Source organism: Panthera onca, chromosome A1, assembly GCF_046562875.1.
Source record: "Panthera onca isolate mPanOnc1 chromosome A1, mPanOnc1 haplotype 2, whole genome shotgun sequence".
NCBI lineage: Eukaryota > Metazoa > Chordata > Mammalia > Carnivora > Felidae > Panthera > Panthera onca.
Genome location: NC_138339.1, coordinates 105,224,858 through 105,243,896, shown reverse-complemented (window position 1 = coordinate 105,243,896; position 19,039 = coordinate 105,224,858). Strand labels below are relative to the sequence as shown.

Sequence of the window (19,039 nt, the reverse complement as noted above, 5' to 3'; positions counted from 1 at the left end):
AATATTTTTGTCTTGATTACTGAGGTTTTTTGGTTCCCCCTTAGATTCTGTGCCCAAGGCAAGCACCTCTGTCCCTTTACCGTGTGTTGTTAACCAAGATTTTCTGGGAAAACTTGGCCTCCCACCTAGTACTACCCCCAAAAAATCCCCCAAGACTACAAGACAAGCAGAGCAACTGCAGGAGAGGTTTATGGCATTTCTTCACTATTTCCTGTCTTTTTTGCCATTCTTGAGGGATATAGCGGTAAAGAGAGGTTGGTTCCCAAGTTTCCACTCTGTTAATATGTCCCACTGTTAGACCCCCAACATAAGGGCTAATAAATTCTGATTGGATATGAAAGTTAATTTTATTTTGATATTCCAATCAGATTTTCATAACTTGAGTTACCACCTCTAGCCTAAAATTTGTTACAGAACTTAAGGTCCTATGAATGCAACACCCTGAATACAAGAGATTTCAGCTCTTGTCCACCATTCCAGGCCACAGAAAATCAAGCCTTATAGGAGTGGACCCTTTGGGTCTTGCAAGGCCTAAATCCTAACACTTTCCTCTTCTCTGTCCTTTCTCTCTCTCTCTACATTCAATGGTCCTGTCTAATCTTTTCCACTGGTACAATCATTGCTGACACCCCAGACTCAACAGAAACTCACTGAGCCAGAGTATTGTGTTGTGGACAGCTAGAGCACAGTGATGCTTTCTTCCACTGGTTTTCATTGCAAATGCACTAGCTCGATTGCTATCCCAGGTGAATAGACTTTTGAGAGATGCCCTGGGAACCAAACCACCATTTATCTCATAGTTCCTGTGGGAAAAAAGCTTCTAAGGACCAGACATTCAAATGAGAAGAGCATTTGGGCCACAGCCATGTGTAAGGTAGGATTTGTAATATAAGACCAAGCACACAAGATCGGTAGGAAACTTCCGTGGTTCTGAAGTGAGAGTGGCCAATGTAGCAAAAATCCTAGATTGGGGGTTGGGGGACTGGTGGGGTGGTATTTGCTTTTTGGTTTTTCTTTTTTGTTTTGTTTTGTTTTGTTTTGTTGTACCTATTTACACCCTAGTGGAATTGTAGAGACCTTAGAGACTTAGAATTAAGGAGATAAATGAAGTTGATTTGATGTCACGATTCATTTCTCAGCCTCTTCTTTTAAATTCCCTTGTGTATTCCCTTTTTCATTAAAAAAAAAAAAAAAACATTGAGACTTTATCCTCAACAAGTTTCTCAAATGACTGTCTTACTGAGGACCCAGAGCCAAGCACGATGCCCAAGCCGCAGGAGACAGAGTTTGGACTGGGGTCACCAGTGCCGCCAAGTTGTGGTTGTTGGTCTCCTTTTAGGGTCAGAGTAGGCACTGCTTCGGAAAGTGTCCATGAGTGGAAGGAAGATCACCTCCTCGAACATTCCTCTCCTGGCCTTTCCCTGCCACGGGTCCTCCAACCACCTTTCATGTGAGCAAATGGCTCTGTGTCTCTCACAGCTGTTGTTTGGTCCCCTGGTCCTAGTCAGTTTACATTCCAGGAAGGTTCATTAGCTCTGGGACTCAGAAAAGCACAGCAAGTCCTGTCCAGCTGCAGGAACCAATCTGAAAATTCTGACAGCCAACAACAGACAACAGTTCCTTTACTTGGGGCAGTTTCCCTAAACACATTCATTTGCCATCTCCAGAAAGCTTCAGCACTAAATGTGCTCGTATTTCCACCTGAGGAGGAATTTAACTGAAAAAATGAGCAGAATGGCAATGAAGAATAAAAATACTATAAGAAAGAAAATGCCCACAGCCGTAATCCCACAGGACAGTTCGACGTCATACAGCTTAACTCCCATTAAAGATGGAGGGTTTGCACACATGGTTTCCTCCACACCCTCAAATTTCTGCAGGTTTTCTTTGTACCATGTTATAAAATGCATGTTCAAACAAGTGCAGTCCAGGGGATTGTGGCTTAAGTTAATGGTGTTCTGCCGGGACAGGGTGTGGAGGAGAAGAGGTGGGATGGCTTGGATGCTGTTGACGGCCAGATTGAGGTAGATCCCCTGAAGATGGCTAAGAGCATCGATGCTATCGCCCGTCAGGCTGTTGTAGCTTAAGTCTACGTGACTCATTTTTCCAAGGCTCTGGAATGCTTGCTTGTCTATGGAAAGGAGGTCACAGGAGGATAAACTAAGAACCTCCAAGCTGTTCAAGGGCTGAAGTAGGTTGGTCTTTGAGATGCGCCTATCTTGAAAGTGATTCCCCTGTAAATTTAGATGGCGGAGATCCACCAGGCCTGCTAGAAGGTGCTGATTGCTGGTATCCAGGAGACAGTGAGAAAGATTCAGAACCTGTAGGACACGGAGGTTTTGAAAAGGACTTTGTGGAGCCTTAATGTGCAAGTGGGTAAATGCCAAATCTAGATGTTCTAACAGAGGACATTCTTTGAATGCCTGACTCTGGAGACCAAGAGGCTCATTGTAGCTCAGGTTTAGGTATTGTAAGTGGGGCAGGTTTTTGAGTTGCAGATTGCAGCAGTCGGAAGCTTCTATATCATTGTGGCTTAAATCAAGTTTCTGAAGATTTTCTAGTTTTTCCAAACACCCAGCACCGAAGTCAAGTGTTTTCATGTTGCCTTTGATAGAGAGGTCTGTGAGGGATGGAAAACTGGCAGCATTGATCTGACATAATTGGTCAAAATTATTTACATTGAGAACTAATTTCTTGAGAGCATTCATACCCTCAATCCCGGAGGGCAATGCTTTCAGGTGAGTTGCCGTCAGATCCAATTCCTTAAGTTGAGTGAAGCAGCGAAATGTGGTAGATGAGATATTAGAGAAATGGTGCTTCTGTAGATTGATGCTTTCCACAGACATTTCACAAAGTCCCTCAAACATGGCTGGAGTAAGGTCTTGGTCGTCAGAGTCTTCAAATGTCCCCAGCCAGAGGGACTGAGCAGTGGAGTTCTGTAGACCTTTCAATATAACAGACAAGTTAAGAATCCCTCCAAATTTCAAACTTTGGAAGCTTTTTGAATGGAAAGCTCCAGGATCAATGGCTTTAATGTCATTGCCATTGAAATTAAGGCTTAGGTTGGTGGCCTTGTCCAGAGCATTCATGTCTTCACTCGAGATATAGTATATAGCGTTATTCTGAAAATCCAGGACTTTCAAATTCTGTGTTGGGAAGTTCTCTGGGAACTTAATGGAGGAAATATGGTTGCTTCCAAGATGCAAACTTTCCAACTGTTCCAGATTATACACTGGGATAAACTCGAGATTGGATATTCCTGTTTGGATTAAGGAAAGATGCTTCAGCGATTTGGGCCCATTAAATGCTGTTTCTGCCATGAATATCAGGGGATTTCCAGTCAATACAATTGTGTTCAACTGATGCTGGTATTGAAAAGTGTCTTCATGTACCCAGTTAATTTGGCACCTTAAAAATTATTTAAAAATAATTAATTAGAAAAAAGAAAAACTCTGTCACAGTGACTAGTATTAACAAAGCCATCTTTTGTGTAGAGTAAAAACAGTACGTATCGTTATTTGAGGTAAAACATTAAAAATTTTCTGCAGTACCAACAGATTACCTGTCGAACTAATGACTAGCCTCAGTTCCGAACACTCTGATTTAGAATTTTTTCCAGAAATCTTATCCCTTTGGATTGAACTCTCAGAGGTTTGTTTATAGAATCTAGGGAACAGTTAGTCATTTGACTTTAGGGAAAATGGAGGTATTATTTACTGTTGTAAGTAATATACAATATGTAGTATATAATGTATACTATAGAACAAATGATATGTGATATATGTATCTGTGTCACCCAGGACAAGTCACAAATTTTCTCAAACTTTTGTTCCATCTATAAAGTAAAGAAGTGATGAGTGCTTTAGGCAATGGCTGTTAACCAAATGATACATATGAAAATGCTCCATAGAAATATGGAGCAGTACAGGTGTCATCCTGGTAATGCACCTGAAAATACTGGATTATGCATGTGTGAGCACATGCATGCAAGTGCGTGCGCGCGCACACACACACACACACAGCTACCCTGGAAGGCACTAAGGGAGTTCCTTAGAAACACACTAAAGGAGCTCTGAAAAAGAAGCTGGAATCCCTAGGACCAAGTGAGCCCTGGTCACTTGTCATATTTGCCAATATCTGCCAGTCTTTGATGGCCTAAAGCCTGAGTTAAAATGAGCCACATGTACCATGGCAGGAGACAAAGCTTGGGGTCCAAGCAGGGTAGGAGGTCCTATCAAAAACCTACAGACCACCAAGATCTTCAGAAGGGATCCTTTCAGTGGATCACCTTAAAAAAAGAAGGCTCATAGAGGGTGACCTTGAGGATATGTGTTTATCTTGGCCCATGGCTTTAGATGGAGCAATAAGGATAACAACGAGAAAAGTCTCCCCCTGGGATTCTCGAACCATAAGTTTCCACTCACGAGGGCTGGGATCTGAACTGACACTACCTCTGTGGACCTCCCAAAAGGAGCCCAGGTAGAAAATTGAGTCTAAAATGGCCCCAGAATGGTAGTGACTTCAGAGAGCAGCAGAAGTGAAGAGAAATTTCTTTTTGAGTGATATACCTATTTAATTAATTTGTAATAAAAAATACTTGCAAACCTAAAGTAAAGATAGTAGTACAATGAACTTTCATATACCACACGGGTGCAGCAGTTCTCAAGATTTTGCCATATATACTTCCTTGCTTCTTCTATTCCCTCCTCTCCCTCCTGAAGTGGTTTAAATCAAATCCTAGACATCCCGAACATATTTCACTATGCATCTCCAGAAATATTTAGGCTTATTGTCTGTAGCCATAATGCCATGGTCTAATCCCAGGAAAGTATTTTAAACAAAGATTTACATCAAGTTCCAAAAGATAAATGAGCTCAAAATAAAACTTCACTGAATACATAAGGGCAATTCGTTAGCCAAAATCAGTTTTAAAAAAATGTTCTACAGGAACACCTGAGTGGTTTAGTCGGTCAAACGTCCAGCTCTTGATTTTAGCTCAGGTCATGATCTCACGGTTCATGGCATAGAGCCCTGGGGCGGGCTGCACTCTGGCAGCACGAGCCTGCTTGGGATTCTCTCTCTGTCTCTCTCTGACCCTTCCCTGCTTGCCTGTGTGTGCATGTGCTCTCTGAAAATAAATAAATAAACTTAAAAAGAATTATAAGTATGTTCTGCATAATTAAGTGAAAGAAACAACAGATACCAGAATTATCAGATATATCTCATAATACATATATGATTTGGAAAGAATATGTGATATTCCTGATATATATTATCAGAATATATCATATATTTAGATCAAACATGCATTTGACATGTTTAAAGGAAACAGTGTGAACCAATAATAGGAAGAAGGAAAAACTTATTAAAGCTGATCTGATATATCTGAAATGAAAAGCCATTGAAATTTATTGAAATAGGAAGTTAATGAGATTGAAAAGCCAATGGATAGTTTATACAAGAGATTAGCTGAAGATGGTATTAATGGACTAAAAGGGGATACGAGAAAATTACCTAGAATATATTCCAAAACACCAAAGAGGTGGAAAACAAGAAAGATATATTGATGTTACAAAGGATGGATGAGAAGACGCAATGTAAATCTAATCAGAGACCCAGAAGAAATAAAAGAGTGACCAGGAGCAAGCCAAGTTTCAAACAAATAATGGCTAGACTATTTTAGAATTGATGAAAGGCACTAATCACAGATTCAGGGAGCCCAAGCATCTACACAGTGCAGCCCTGTGATATTACAGAATGCCAAAGACAAAGAGAAACCATTGAAAACACCCAGAGAGAAAAGATCACCTATGTGTGCACAATGATTAGACAGACAGGTGACTATCTAACAGCAAGAAGGCACAAAGCGAATGGTAGCATCAAAGGGCTAACTAAGAACAAAAAACCGTCACTTGCAATCATACCAGAAAAGACTGTCTTTCAAGAAAGAGAGTAAAATAAAGACATTTTCGGAAAAACAAAAACCGAGGGAGTTTAATCCTAAGAGGCTTTCCCCAAAGACATTTTGGGGGATGTACTTCAGGAAAAAAGAAAAATTATTCTAGAGAGGAAGTCTGAAAAGCAAGATGGAAGAATGAGCAAAAAACCCCAGAAAACATGTTGGTAGAGCTAAAGAAATGGTGGCTGTTTAAAAGAATAAAAATTGTATCTGATTTGTGGCCAGATAAAAGGCAGGGGTTAGGGGACTAAGGAGAGGGATTTTAGGAAGTATGAGGTCATATTTTTTATCATCTTTCGAAAATAACAAGAGGAAACTTAGAGTCTTCTATCTAGAGAAGCTGTCATGGCCCCATGCACTCCTTCAAAATGTGGTCAAATCCATTTCATCTAAAAATGAGAAGTGGTAAAGCAGAGGGCAAGTAAATGTCCTGGGGGCATACTAGGTAGGTAGCAGAGTAATCTCTGTCCCTATCTCCAAGGGCAAGACTTTGTCTCAGTGAAGTGTTGCTAGGCAATCAGTGGAATCTTGGCCGGGGAGGTGGCCTGGGGTCATTTGGGGGACTCTGGACTGAGAGTCAGCAGAGCAGAGACCCAGTTGCCTTACTCTGTGACCTTAACCAAACTCACAAAATCTCCTTGAGCTTTCATTTCCTCATCGAACATGAGTTGGACTGTAATATTCAGCATGCCTACCTCCCAGTGGTGGTTATAAAGATGAATATAGTCTTACGGATGTGAACGTTCTACTACCCTGGGCAGAAGCTGAAACCGAACCACCTAAGAAATAGAGCTGCTGCAAGGGATACACGCCTCATACGCATGCAAAGCCCTTTCCCCTCTTACACACACACACACACACACACACACACACACACACACAATCATGTTGCAATTCCCTTCTGGTTTCTTCTCTTATTTTCTTGTAATACTTCTGCCTTCTGGTTCACAAACACTGGTTCAGTATTTGGAATCCTGACTCTGCTTCTAAAATTAAATGATGGAACTATTTTCCCAACTTACAGGGGAAAAAGTTAGTGGCTTATGTGTTTCTTCTGTAAATGTTTCTTAAAATGTTATCACCCAATAATAAACTACGCTAACATGTAGTATAATACGGCATCTGACTGAATGAAAGATTTGTCTTTAGTATTCCTTAAAACTTCTTAAACAACACTGTTGATGCAGCATCGTTTGAAAACAATCCACTCTTCTGTTCAGTTATTGGGTTTCATTAATACAACATTTCACCTGCATAAAAATATTTCATGGGGAAGAGTAAACACACAGTATAGGTAGAATGCCCCTGTGCTCCCAAAAGAAGGTCCTGGAAACAATTTGAATGCAAGTTGTATTATTCCATAAGTAAAACATCAGCCACGCACAAGGAACTCAGATACATACCTGGTTAAGTCCAAAAACATAAGATCTATGAGTCTGGTGAAAGTTGTATTTTCAATTACAGGCAAGAAATTAAAGCCAAATTCTAAAAATTCTGTTGTGTTTGGTAGAGTGTCAGGAACTTCTGTGAGACCTAAATTTTCACAGTTATATGTTTTGTTGGCTTCTTTCTGACAAGAGAAACAACGGAAATTAATATCAGAGTTGGTAATTTGATTGATTAGCAAAATTACACATATTTTATCCTTTGCACAGCAATCCCACTTCTAGGAATCTTACCAAATACACACCTGCAAATCCCCAAAGTGACTTGTGCATAAGATTATTTATTTTAGTATATTTTTGTAATACCAAAAGGTAGGCAGTCACCAGATTATTCATCACTGTAGGACTAGTTGAACAAAATATGGTCCATTCACAAGATGGAATCTCCTGCAGTTGAAAATGGAATGAGTAGGGTCTCCACATGTTAATATGGAGTGACATCCAGGCATATTGTAAGGTGTAAAAAGCAAGGTGCAGAATGAACTTATAGTATATACAGTATATGGTATGTCACATATAGCGTACTGTATGTGTATTTCTTACATTTGCAAAGAGAAGCCATGGGGAAAGGCCCCACATTCATTGCCTTGAAGGGGAAAAAAGGAACCAGATAGAGAAGCAGGGAAGGAAGACTTATCTTGATTATACTTTCACAGTTCTGATTTTGGATGCATGGAAATGTTTTATTTCATTTTGAAAACAGATCAACTGTTCATTAGCATCAACAGAACAAGACAATCAGACATTTCACACTTTCTGATGGAGACAGATTCCTGCCCCCCAGAAATTAAATTTGAATACAAGACTTTAGGCTTAATTTACAGCCTACAAATGAAACGAGAGGTTTAAGTTAAAACAGCCTGCACAGTAGCTGTCAGCCAAATGCCCAAGGCGGAGCATCCTGTAGAATAACTGACTTTGTTTTGTTGACATGTGAATGGTGTTGGGGAAGTAGAGAGGAAGGTGGATGGGGCAAGAGGAGACTGCTCCTGTTAAAAGAGACAGCAATAGAAGCTCTTTAAGAGATACAACCAACAACAGAGTAGCCCTCGTTTTGATTCTGATTCACATGAAGCATCAGGAAAAGACATTTTATAGACGATCAAGAAACTTTGAGGACGCGATATTAGAGAATATTAAGGAATTAGGAATTTTTGAATGATAACAGCAATGTTCTTATTCTTTTGAAATGCATTTTGAAGTATTTCTGCATAAAAGGACTTGATGTTTGGGATTTCTTTTAAAATATTCTGGACATGAAGGAGGGGAGGAGGGGATACATGAAGTCAGTAGGCAAAATATCAGTGATTGTCGAACGTCGATATATACATGGAGGCTCCTTGTAACTACTTCTGTATCTGTTTCAAAATGTTCTGTCCCCATCCTCAGTTGCAGACAGTCCTGCTTAGCTGGGAACAGAAGACTGAGCACGTTCTCCTTTACTATGAAGCCTGATGTTTTAGAGATGTCACATTTTAATTGCTTTCTGCTTTACTCCAACTTGTGCGTAGTGGTGCACTTTTTGTGGGTACCGCGAGCATATGCATGCTCACCTACTGGATATCACGTTTTCTTCTATATTGTGATAATATTATCAGTGTTACTGATGAAAATGCCATATTTTTATTTCCTTGTAATCCATTCCTCATTTTATAGACCCAACGTCCTCCAGGCACTGCCACAAATCCACCTAATGTCCTTGAAATTCACACTTCGCCTTTAAAACTTAGGATATAGCTGACTGGTGGGAAAAACACATGTTGCCAGACCCCCCCCCCTTGTGCCCATGCTCATGGATGGCCCCAAGAGGAAATGAATGTAACTTCCCCAGTAGCTGCTAAGGTTTGGAGGAGCTTTGAGAAGACATTTCCCTTTTTCTGGCGTGCACTGGCATAACCGATGTCACATATACTTGGAGAAAGGGACCTTTCCTCAATTTGGAGCTATTCTGGTCCTACAGCAAAAGGCGCCACGCTGGCAATTCCCTCCTTCTCCTGAATATATAAGCGCCCGTGACACCTAAATTAGTCCTCTTCTGTGCTTTGCTAAGCACTTTTACTGCATTAATGTGATTCGGAAAGTTGAGAATCCAGCAGGAGCTCTATGGAGCCAGTGGCCTGAGGGAGCTTCTAGCAAATGGAAAGGCAGATAAACGAAATAGCTCAGTTTTATCCCGGTGAAAAACAGAACTAGTGGATAACATTACCACAGAGTTCTGAGAAACCCACCATAAGCCGGTGTCATACATTAATCTCTACTTAGGTATGAACTGCAATGAACTCTCTGCCCTTGATTCCTGGGAGAACGAGGCAAATGACAAGCATTGCAGCTTATAAGAGAATTTAAAAAGCAAGCACATTTTGGAGAATGTCCTGAGCTCCACCCACGCGACCCTTCCCCTTTGGCTCTCGTATTCACATTCTTGTACACTCACAGTTACTATCACAGATGGTGACATGAAGTGTCCCATGCTCTGGAATCACTCAAGCAGCATTAAATTGTTTCCAGTCTCTCGAATTTTTTTTTAAATTTTTAAAAATGTTTTTTATTTATTATTGAGAGACAGAGAGAGAGCATGAGCATGGGAGAGGCAGAGAGAGGGGGAGACACAGAATCTGAAGCAGGCTCCAGGCTCTGAGCTGTCAGCACAGAGCCCGACGCAGGGCTCAAACTCACAAACTGTGAGATCATGACCTGAGCCGAAGCCGGACGCTCAACCGACTGAGCCACCCAGGAGCCCCACCCCCTTAAAAAATTTTTTTTTTAATTGTCTCTCAAATTTTTTTTTCAGTATATGAAGTTTATTGTCAAGTTGGTTTCCATACAACACCCAGTGCTCATCCCAACAGGTGCCCTCCTCAATACCCATCACCCACCCTCCCCTCCCTCCCACCCCCCATCAGCCCTCAGTTTGTTCTCAGTTTTTAAGAGTCTCTCTCAAATTTTTTAAGGCAGGAAGTACACATACACACACACACACACACACACACACACACACACACACACACACTGTTGTTCTCATTCCTTTTTTTGTTGAGAGTAAATTGTAGACATCATGACCCATTACCCCTAAGTCTTCTGAGAACAAGGACATCTCTTCTATAACCACAGTGCCAATGCCTAATTGAGAATATTGAACATTGATACAATGTTATTATACAGTGTACACATTTTGGCAATTGTCTTAATATTATCCTTTATAGTAATTTTGATTTTTCTAGTCCACGTTCACACATTGCATTTAGTTTTTGTGTGTCTTTAGTTTGAGGCAATTCCTTAGCCTTTTGTTGTCTCTCATGGCATTGATATATTTATCAATAATACACACACACACACACACACACACGCACAATGTCCCTCACTTGAAGCATCTTTCCTCATGATTTGATTCAGGTTATACAGTTTTGGTAGAAATACTACATGAGTGAGGTTGTGTCTTTCTCACTGCCAGGATCCTCACAAACTTTTTGAGAGGGAGTTGTGATGAGTAGAGCACAGGATTCTAGGACTGCAGCATGACCCTGCAATGGAGAAGGGACAGGATGCAGAGAAGGAATATAGGACTGGGCTGGCTGCCAGGGTCACATGTATAGTTGCTCCTCCAGGCAGATACCCACCCCTGCTTTTGCAGCCCCCGTGGGTCCTCTGACCCCCACGTGACTACTTCCTGTCAAAGCAGCCTTCATTCTCTAGCCCTCAGTGTGGGGTTATTGTCGAAAATCACCTTCTCCCTCTCCTACTTTTGCTGGTCCCTTCTTGATGTGAACCCGTGCAGCCAGGAGGGCTGTGCAAGGAGACACGGCATTCACAACAACCCCGTGCCTACCCCCGGTCCTAAGTCATGGGCCATTTCCTCAGGACCTGCTGTGCACTGGGACCTGCACCAACCACTTTGTCTCCAGCTTCATATCAGAACCGTCCCTTTTCCACAGAGCGGGACTCGTAAGTGTTAAATCTGTGTTTGCAATCCCTTTTCCTTCCAGGTAATTCATTTGCATTTTTTCAATCAGGATCTTATTTTGCTTCCTTCTGCTGTAACTCTAACTCTCTGCTATCCCATTGTATTTTCTCGTCTCGAAAGTGTTGAAATCATTTTCTAATTTTGAACCTTTTGAGTTTCACCAAGTGCTGATTCCCACCCTCCCAACGTCTCCTCTGCATTCGGCATACACCACAGCCAGCGACCCCATGCACAGAGTCTGGCATGCAGAACACTGAGCCTCCCTCCAGAGTTAGCAGTGTGACTGCATCAAATCCCAGAGTAACAATTACTCTCTGAAAATAAAACAAAATATTCCCAAGAGGGCACAGTCCTAAAATTTCATTGTTAACCTGACTCCTACAGGCAAAGGGCATCCCAATTATATGCAGTTCATTTTCTATGTATCTTGAGTCAGACTGCTTGGGTTCAGATCCCAGCTTTCAACCACTAAACTGTATTCTCTGAGCCTTCTTTTTCGCCTATAGATGGGGGATAACCTTCTTTGTGGGCCAACTCGGCGGATTAATGAAACCATGTATGCTGAGCACTCATAAGAGGAGTTTGTGTTTTACTGGCTCATCACAATATCATGTCATTGTTTAGAGCTCTCCAGAAGCCTCTGTATCTGTGAATTTGTGAACTTGGAGTTCTTCCAAAAAGGAGCTCCACTAGGCATTTCCCACCCCTACCTAGGACTGAAGAAGGACTGTCTTCCTCCCATAGGTTTGAGCGGACAGGATAGCCACCATTGAGCCCATCTGAAATGAAGAGGCATGTCTACACTCCAGTGTAATTATTCAAGAGTGTATCTAAAGTGTTACCAGAATTCAAATCACAGAACACTGTATTTCACTTATGCTTTGCACATCTGTTAGCCTCCAAAGACCTGGTCCTGGCTCTAATTTTGTTACTTATGGTTCACATGCATACAGAGAAAACAATAGAAGAATATAACACAAGAAACACACACATACAGAAGAAAACAACAGTAGAATAAAACAGTGGAAGATTCCACATGGAGTGTTTATGGAGGCTCATTATATTTTTAGAGCTTGTCTACCTTAGAAATATTTTTCAAACAAAAAGTTTTACTAAAAATTCATCTTGACTCCCACTTCACATTGTATGCAGAAAACAATTCCAGTTGGTTATAGCTCTAAATGTGAAACGTAACAATAGAGATAAATACAAAGTCAACTTCCAGAAAACAGAGGATAATACTGTCATGGCCTCAAGGTCAGCAAATTTTTTTAAACAGGACAGAAATGTGCTGAGAATAAAGGAACAATTATAAATCAAGCTGCATTAAAGTTAAGAACTTTCTGTGTCTCTCTCATATACACATGCATAGGTAGATATGCAAATGGCTAACAAAGTTGAAAATATTCTCAGTCATCAGGAAAGCAAAAATTAAATCCCAATGAAATATCATTATTCACCCATCAGAATTGTTAACATTCTTAAACAAACAATAGCAAATATTAAGATGGGGAGTAATCAGAATTCACATACATTGCCAATGAGTATAAATGGGTACTAACCCTTTGGAAAACAGGTTGGCGATACCTACTGAAATTAAATATATGTATACCCTATGACCAAATACTTCCCTGCCCTGGAAAACACCTAATAAAGATTTGCATATTTGTCCGCTAGAGACAGAGATATGAATGTCCAAAGCAGCAGCGTTTATAATAGCCAAGAAATGGACAACAGTAGGCCAAGAAATGGCCACTAACAGTAGGATGAATAAATAAATAGTGGTTCGCTAGTACAACCGAATACCATTCAGCAATGAAAATAAACAAATGATTGCTGTATGCAGCATCTTTGGTAAATGTCCCATATTTACTGCTTTGCAAAAGAAGCCAGACACAAAAGACTATACAGCATGCGGTCTCTGGTATATAAAATTCACAAAGAGGCAAAATCTTTCTTTGATGATAGAAGTTAAGAGTACCGGGTGCCCCTGCGGGCTACTGACTGGGAATATGCATGAGGGGGCTTCTGAGTTGCTGAGAAGGTGCTATTTCTTCATCTGTGTGCTGGGCACACGGATGTGCTCGCTTTGGTAAAGACTCATTAAACTGTACACTTAGGATTGGGGAACCTTCTGTATGTATGTTTTACTTAATTAAAAGGTTTACTAAACTCAAAACAAAGCAAAAAAAAAAAAAAACCCAAACAAACAAACCCAACTTTGTTTTCAAAATAGGGCCTGATAAGCTAATGGGGGCCACATGAGCACACAGACAGTATGTGGTTAATTCTGCTTCAACTGGAGGAGAGAACAAAAGAGGGAAAGGAAAGCCAGCATGAGGGCCAGGCAGGCTAGAGTAATGTGCACTTGAAAAGGGGCCAGACCCTTCAACCCAAAGCTTCCTCTTCCACCACTTCCATTTTTATTCCACTTTCTGCAGCCCAGAAGTTCCTTACCTTCAGGAACAAACTCTCATTCATCTTGGTAACCCCCAGGAACTTCCCAGTACACACATAGAGTGATGGCTGGTAAACAGCCTGAGAATCCTGCTGCTGAGAACTCAGACACGATAGAGGATGTAAACGCAAGTATAGATCCAATGTTAATTGCATTGGTTCCTAGGCATTTAAAATCAGTCCTTTCAGAGGGAGGGCTGCAGTCTCACCTGCAGAGGTTTCAGTCTCACCTGACTTAACCGAAAAGGAAAGCTCTTACTGCCACATAGGGACAGGCCTGGAGATCCTGGGACCCTCAGCATCACTTTTGCCACCTGAGTGTCAGGGAGGCCTCAGAAACAGGCAACAAAAGGACTAGGGCGTGGTCCCTGTTTCTCTCCCCTCTACTCTGCCAAAGCAGGAGCCACTTGTAAAAAGCAACTGGCAACTCTGGAACCTAATGTCTTCAGTAGGAAGCTAGACTGGTCCAGCATTTCCATGGGCTTTCCAGAATCTCCCAGGACTCCCGTGTGGGCTTCTGAAGGGCTGTGCGGGCTTTGCAGCAATGCAGGGATTTAAGAGTTGAACTGGTAAGCTTCAGAGTGGGGTATTTAAAATAGCCTGGTTCCCAATAAGCTGGGAATTGGAATTTAAGTGTGATATTATCCTACCTGAGGATGTTGGCAGATGGTGGGTAGCATACCTACCTGGTCACTGAGGAGGTGGTGTTCCCACTCCTACCCTCTTATCATGTCACCTACATGTATGTGTGTAATTGACCTTCTGACCTGAGTGTTGAAGAGAGAGCCTTCTGGGGCTGATAAAAACCTCTTACTTGACCCCTTCTGTTGCAGGCTGCTTTGTGTCATTCCCAAATTCATATGCTGAAGTCTTAACCCGAGTACTCAGAAGGTGACTTTATTTGGAAAAAAGAGTCTTTAAAGAGGTAATTAAGTTGAACTGAGATCATTAGGATGGGCCCTAATATAGTATGACTGGTGTCCTTATGAGAAGAATAAATTAGACACATACAAAGGGAAGATGATGCAAAGACACAGAAGATGACTGTCTACACAGGGTTAGCCAATGAACGAGGTCTCCGAAGAAACTAACCTTGCTGATGCCTGATCTTAGACGTCTAGCCCCCAGAATTATGAGCAGTTTCTCAGTGGGAGGAAGGTTGCAGCATTTTAGAAGATGGCAAGGGACCCCCTCCAAGAACTTCCCACGAGTTGGTAAATATTGTTAAGGCCAAAACAGAAGATGCAGTTTGGCTCTGTTCTCCAATGTTACTCCTGTGGGTCAGTAAAACAGATGGAGGGCTGTCCAATTCGAGGAGAAAGCCAGACTCATTCAGAGTTATCTCTATATGCTCTAAAACCTGGCACAGGCCATCTTCGCTAATCTCCAGGAAACCAAAAAACTGTTTGTGGAGTAGTGGCCATATGCTGGGATGTTGGACAAACAGCACCTCCATTCTGGAAGCACATTTGGAAGGCTCCTCTTTGTACCGAGACCCTGTTGGTATCTTATGTCTCAATTAAGATCGTTTCGAGGGAATTGTTTGTAGAGGAGGAAAACTCTCACTTCTTCCAACAGATAATTTTTGAGATCATCCCCTGGCTGAGCTCTATGGCTCCTTCTTCATTCTAAAGAAGAACCTTTCTCCGTACCTTGTCACCCTTTTAAAGACAGTGAATATAGGGAGGCCAAGGCTCAGATAGGACTGCGTGCTGAATCTTAAAATTTCCAGGCAGTTTAATCTGGATAAAGACAAACAGTTTGGACTCACCTCAGTGCACATCTGATCCGAGGAGGTGATGGCTTTACAGCTGGCAGAAAACATCACTGCCAACAGGAAGCAGCCGGCACAGGGAGCCATCACCCGAATGAGGCCACCCCACTTGGTGGGCTTATCTTGTGCCTGGAGCAGAGAAATGGAATCAAACTCTAATGGCCTCAGTTATTCGGCAGGCAGAGAAGTGCTCAGAAGGGTGATCTGGGAACAAGAAATGCTGTTGATTGCTCAGCTGGTTCTGTGCTACAAAAAAAAAAAAAAAAAAAAAGGAAGTCCCTTTTGCATATCACCAATCCTCCTTGCCGAAAATAGCTGAGAACCCAGCCTCAGAATGGCCCAGTGTGTTTCCTGGCAAATATGAATCAGTTGAGCACCCCTCTGGGGCCGGTCACCCGGACTCTCAATGGGATGGTTTCTATGGACATTAGGCCAGCTTCAAGAGTTTGGCTAATTCCAACAGCTTCTGGTCTCTTCGGTGAGACAGACTATAGAAGCAGGAAGCTGTCCTCACAAAGGAGGCCACTTTGTTAGTTGTGCTAGGTGAATGACCTGGACAGGTGCAGTGGTGTGCCTTGGGGGCAGATGGAAGGACCGGGTTCTGCATTGGCACCTGATGAGGTGGGTACTGGAGCAGGAGGGAAAGGGCCATCCCCAGAAAGGGGCTGTACCCGCTCTTTGCACCTCCTCTTCTGCCTCGGCCACCCGGTTCGTATTGCCTCTGGTCTTGGTCCAGAAGGAGGACACATCCATCCTTAGACCCTGTGATTCAGGCCGGCTAAATCAGCTGGGGTGGAGTCCCCTCTTTTTCCCTTTGAACCCGACCCAGGGAAGCAGGGAACACTGCTGTATCCAGAGCATTCTGGCTGAGAGAGCAGAGTTAAGGATGTCAGCCTTGGCTCTCTTTCTTCTTGGAAATAGCTTGAAGCAGGATTGCACTTGCCCTCATCATGGTGCAAGATGTGGTAGTTATTAAAAAAGGTCAGTTTTCAAACATTCCTCCCTGGGCTGAATTTAGCTACTTCAGACGTTGTTTCCCAAACTTCTGGCATAGAGGGCCTGCTGGGCATTGCTTTTCTTCCACGTCATTTCCAAGAGTCCCGTTCTTAGCATCAGAGTTCAGAACAACTTGAGATACTGCTACCACTACTGTATTTCTTCTGCTAATAAAGTCATTGTAGGACCTACCATTTATCGAGCACTTATTGTACGTCAGACCCCAGGTGGGATTCTTTTGTATGTGTTCATACCCTTATCACATTTTCTACCAGAGAGATGCTATTATTTCACCCACTTCATAGATGTAAAAACTGGTGTGGAGAGAAATTCAATGACCTCTCCAAGGCCACACGACTAGAAAATGGTGGATGAAGGCGTCAGATCCACTGTCTCACTGTGGAGACTGTGCCATTACCCTCCAGAGCTTTAGAAAGAGTTTTGCTTCCTGCAGGAGAGAAGAATGGGTGGGATAAAGAAAGTTCTTCATCTGAAGGTTTCAGAGCAGATGCTAAAAAGCCGAGCGGGTTGGAGAAACTATGGCCCCAGCACTGTGCTAGGGCTTTCCTAGTCTCCCCTAAAACGCCATCCTTATCAATAGAAGCAGTTCCAAAGATGCTTTTGGCAACACATGGTTCAAGCAAACCCAGGCTGATGATAGCCGTCTTGCTTTAAAGGCCTAATCACGACGAGAAGCAAGAGCTGGCCTTGAAGCAGGGGAGTTTTCAGCCTCAGATCCATTGGTTGTTAACTGAGTGAACTTGGGCAAGTCATGTCACTTAAGTGAGTCTGCTTCCCATCTGAAAACTAGAACAGGAAGTGCAGTTCCTGTTCTGCCGATCTCACAGGGTAATTATGAGGATCAAATGGGATCATACATGTGGGAATGCTCTCTTGACCTTTAATCCTTACATAAATACGAAGAAGGTGTTACTCCTCTGATTAACCGGTTCCAATGTCATGTAAATACCTCTATCAGGAAATTGTCTCCTGCCCCAGAGATGTTGAAAAGGTATATTACTTTTCTTTTCAAAAAAAAAAAAAAAAAAGGTTTGATGGCTCAGTTAAGGCCATAGGATTTTGTCATTTTCCGAGGCCACACTATTTGCATATGATTTGCATGTGTTTGCATAATGGATTCAGAAGACTCACTGCAAGTGTATAAGACCAAAAGAAAATAAATGAATATGAGTGACCTTCTGCCACAGCATTCAAATCAAATATTCGGGGCATAATACCCTGAAATATGAAACAGATTAAAATTTAAACTATTGCAAACAGATGGGAAGATAGGTTTTAGAGTTCAAAGGCAAGAGTGAAACCCTGATTTGGTGCCAGGTTGTAAAGAATCACATACTCTTAAAGGTCACCCCATCCAATGATTTTCATGCCTGAATTCTTTCCTCCACACCCCTTGCCCCACCACTTTCCATAGACAAAACATACACACTACACACTATGTTACCTTCCAGTCTATTCTTTTATTTTTTTAAATGTTTATTTTTGAGAGAGAGGGAGTATGAGCAAGAGAGGTGCAGAGAGCGGGAGGACAGAGGGTCCGAAGCAGGCTCCATGCTTACAACAGTGAACCCGATGCGAGGCTCAAACCAAGGAACCATGAGATCACATGACCTGAGCCAAGGTCACATACTCAAACGACTGAGCCCCCCAGGAACCCCCCTTCCGGTGTATTCTGAAAAGCTTCAGATGACAGAAAATTTGCCGTCCCCCAAGAAATTGTTTTGGCAAAATTTAACTGTATAAAACTGAAACCCTTAAACTTCTCTCCAATGATCCTCCTTTCCTCAGGCCAAAAGAACAAGTTCCAGTCCTTATCTATCTGCTAGTCCTTTAGCTACTTGGCAGTAGTTAGGATGCCCCTGAATCATCCCTTTTCCAGATTAAAATTTTCTTGTTCCTCCAACTGTGATATACGTTCATGCATCATAAATCCCTAACAATCTCTCTGAATATGTTCCAAATCTCCCAAGAAGAGCAGTGACTTGATTCTAGCTCTAGGTTTGCCATTAATTTGTGTGTCTCAATGTCCTCCTCTGTAAAGTGGAGTTGGACTGTAAGGCACTTCGTCATCTTCATCTAAAAATCCCATTTCTCTGTTTCAAAACAGTGATTTCCATTTTACTTACATAACAATGATTGGCGTGAGCCAATAAAATGGAGTTACACTTGCTCCAGGTGGACTTGCTCCTTGGCAAACATGAAACACAGACAGCTTTGGCTGGAACAATGGACATCACGATTGCTGCATTGCTGGTTAATTGCATTGCCATTAAAGGATGGTCACCTGTTTTAAGAACCAGTTCTGGGGCACCTGGGTGGCTCAGTCCGTTAAGTGTCTGACTTCGGCTTAGGTCATGATTTCACTGTAAGTGAGTTCGCGCCCCACCTCGGGCTCCCTGCTGTCAGCGCAGAGCCCGCTTCAGATC

The 19,039-nt window shown here is 42.2% G+C and overlaps 1 protein-coding gene across 1 annotated transcript; it reads right to left on the bottom strand.

Annotated features, from left to right (window-relative positions):
* Positions 1–1,001: 1,001 nt before the first annotated feature.
* CD180 (CD180 molecule) lies at positions 1,002–15,834 on the bottom strand. The gene is made up of 3 exons (XM_060635646.3): positions 15,594–15,834; positions 7,363–7,529; positions 1,002–3,408 (listed from the first exon to the last, which is right to left on the bottom strand). The coding sequence occupies exons 1-3, from the start codon at positions 15,681–15,683 to the stop codon at positions 1,680–1,682; spliced, it is 1,986 nt and encodes a 661-aa protein (XP_060491629.1). The 5' UTR covers positions 15,684–15,834; the 3' UTR covers positions 1,002–1,679.
* Between the last annotated feature and the right edge of the window lie 3,205 nt (positions 15,835–19,039).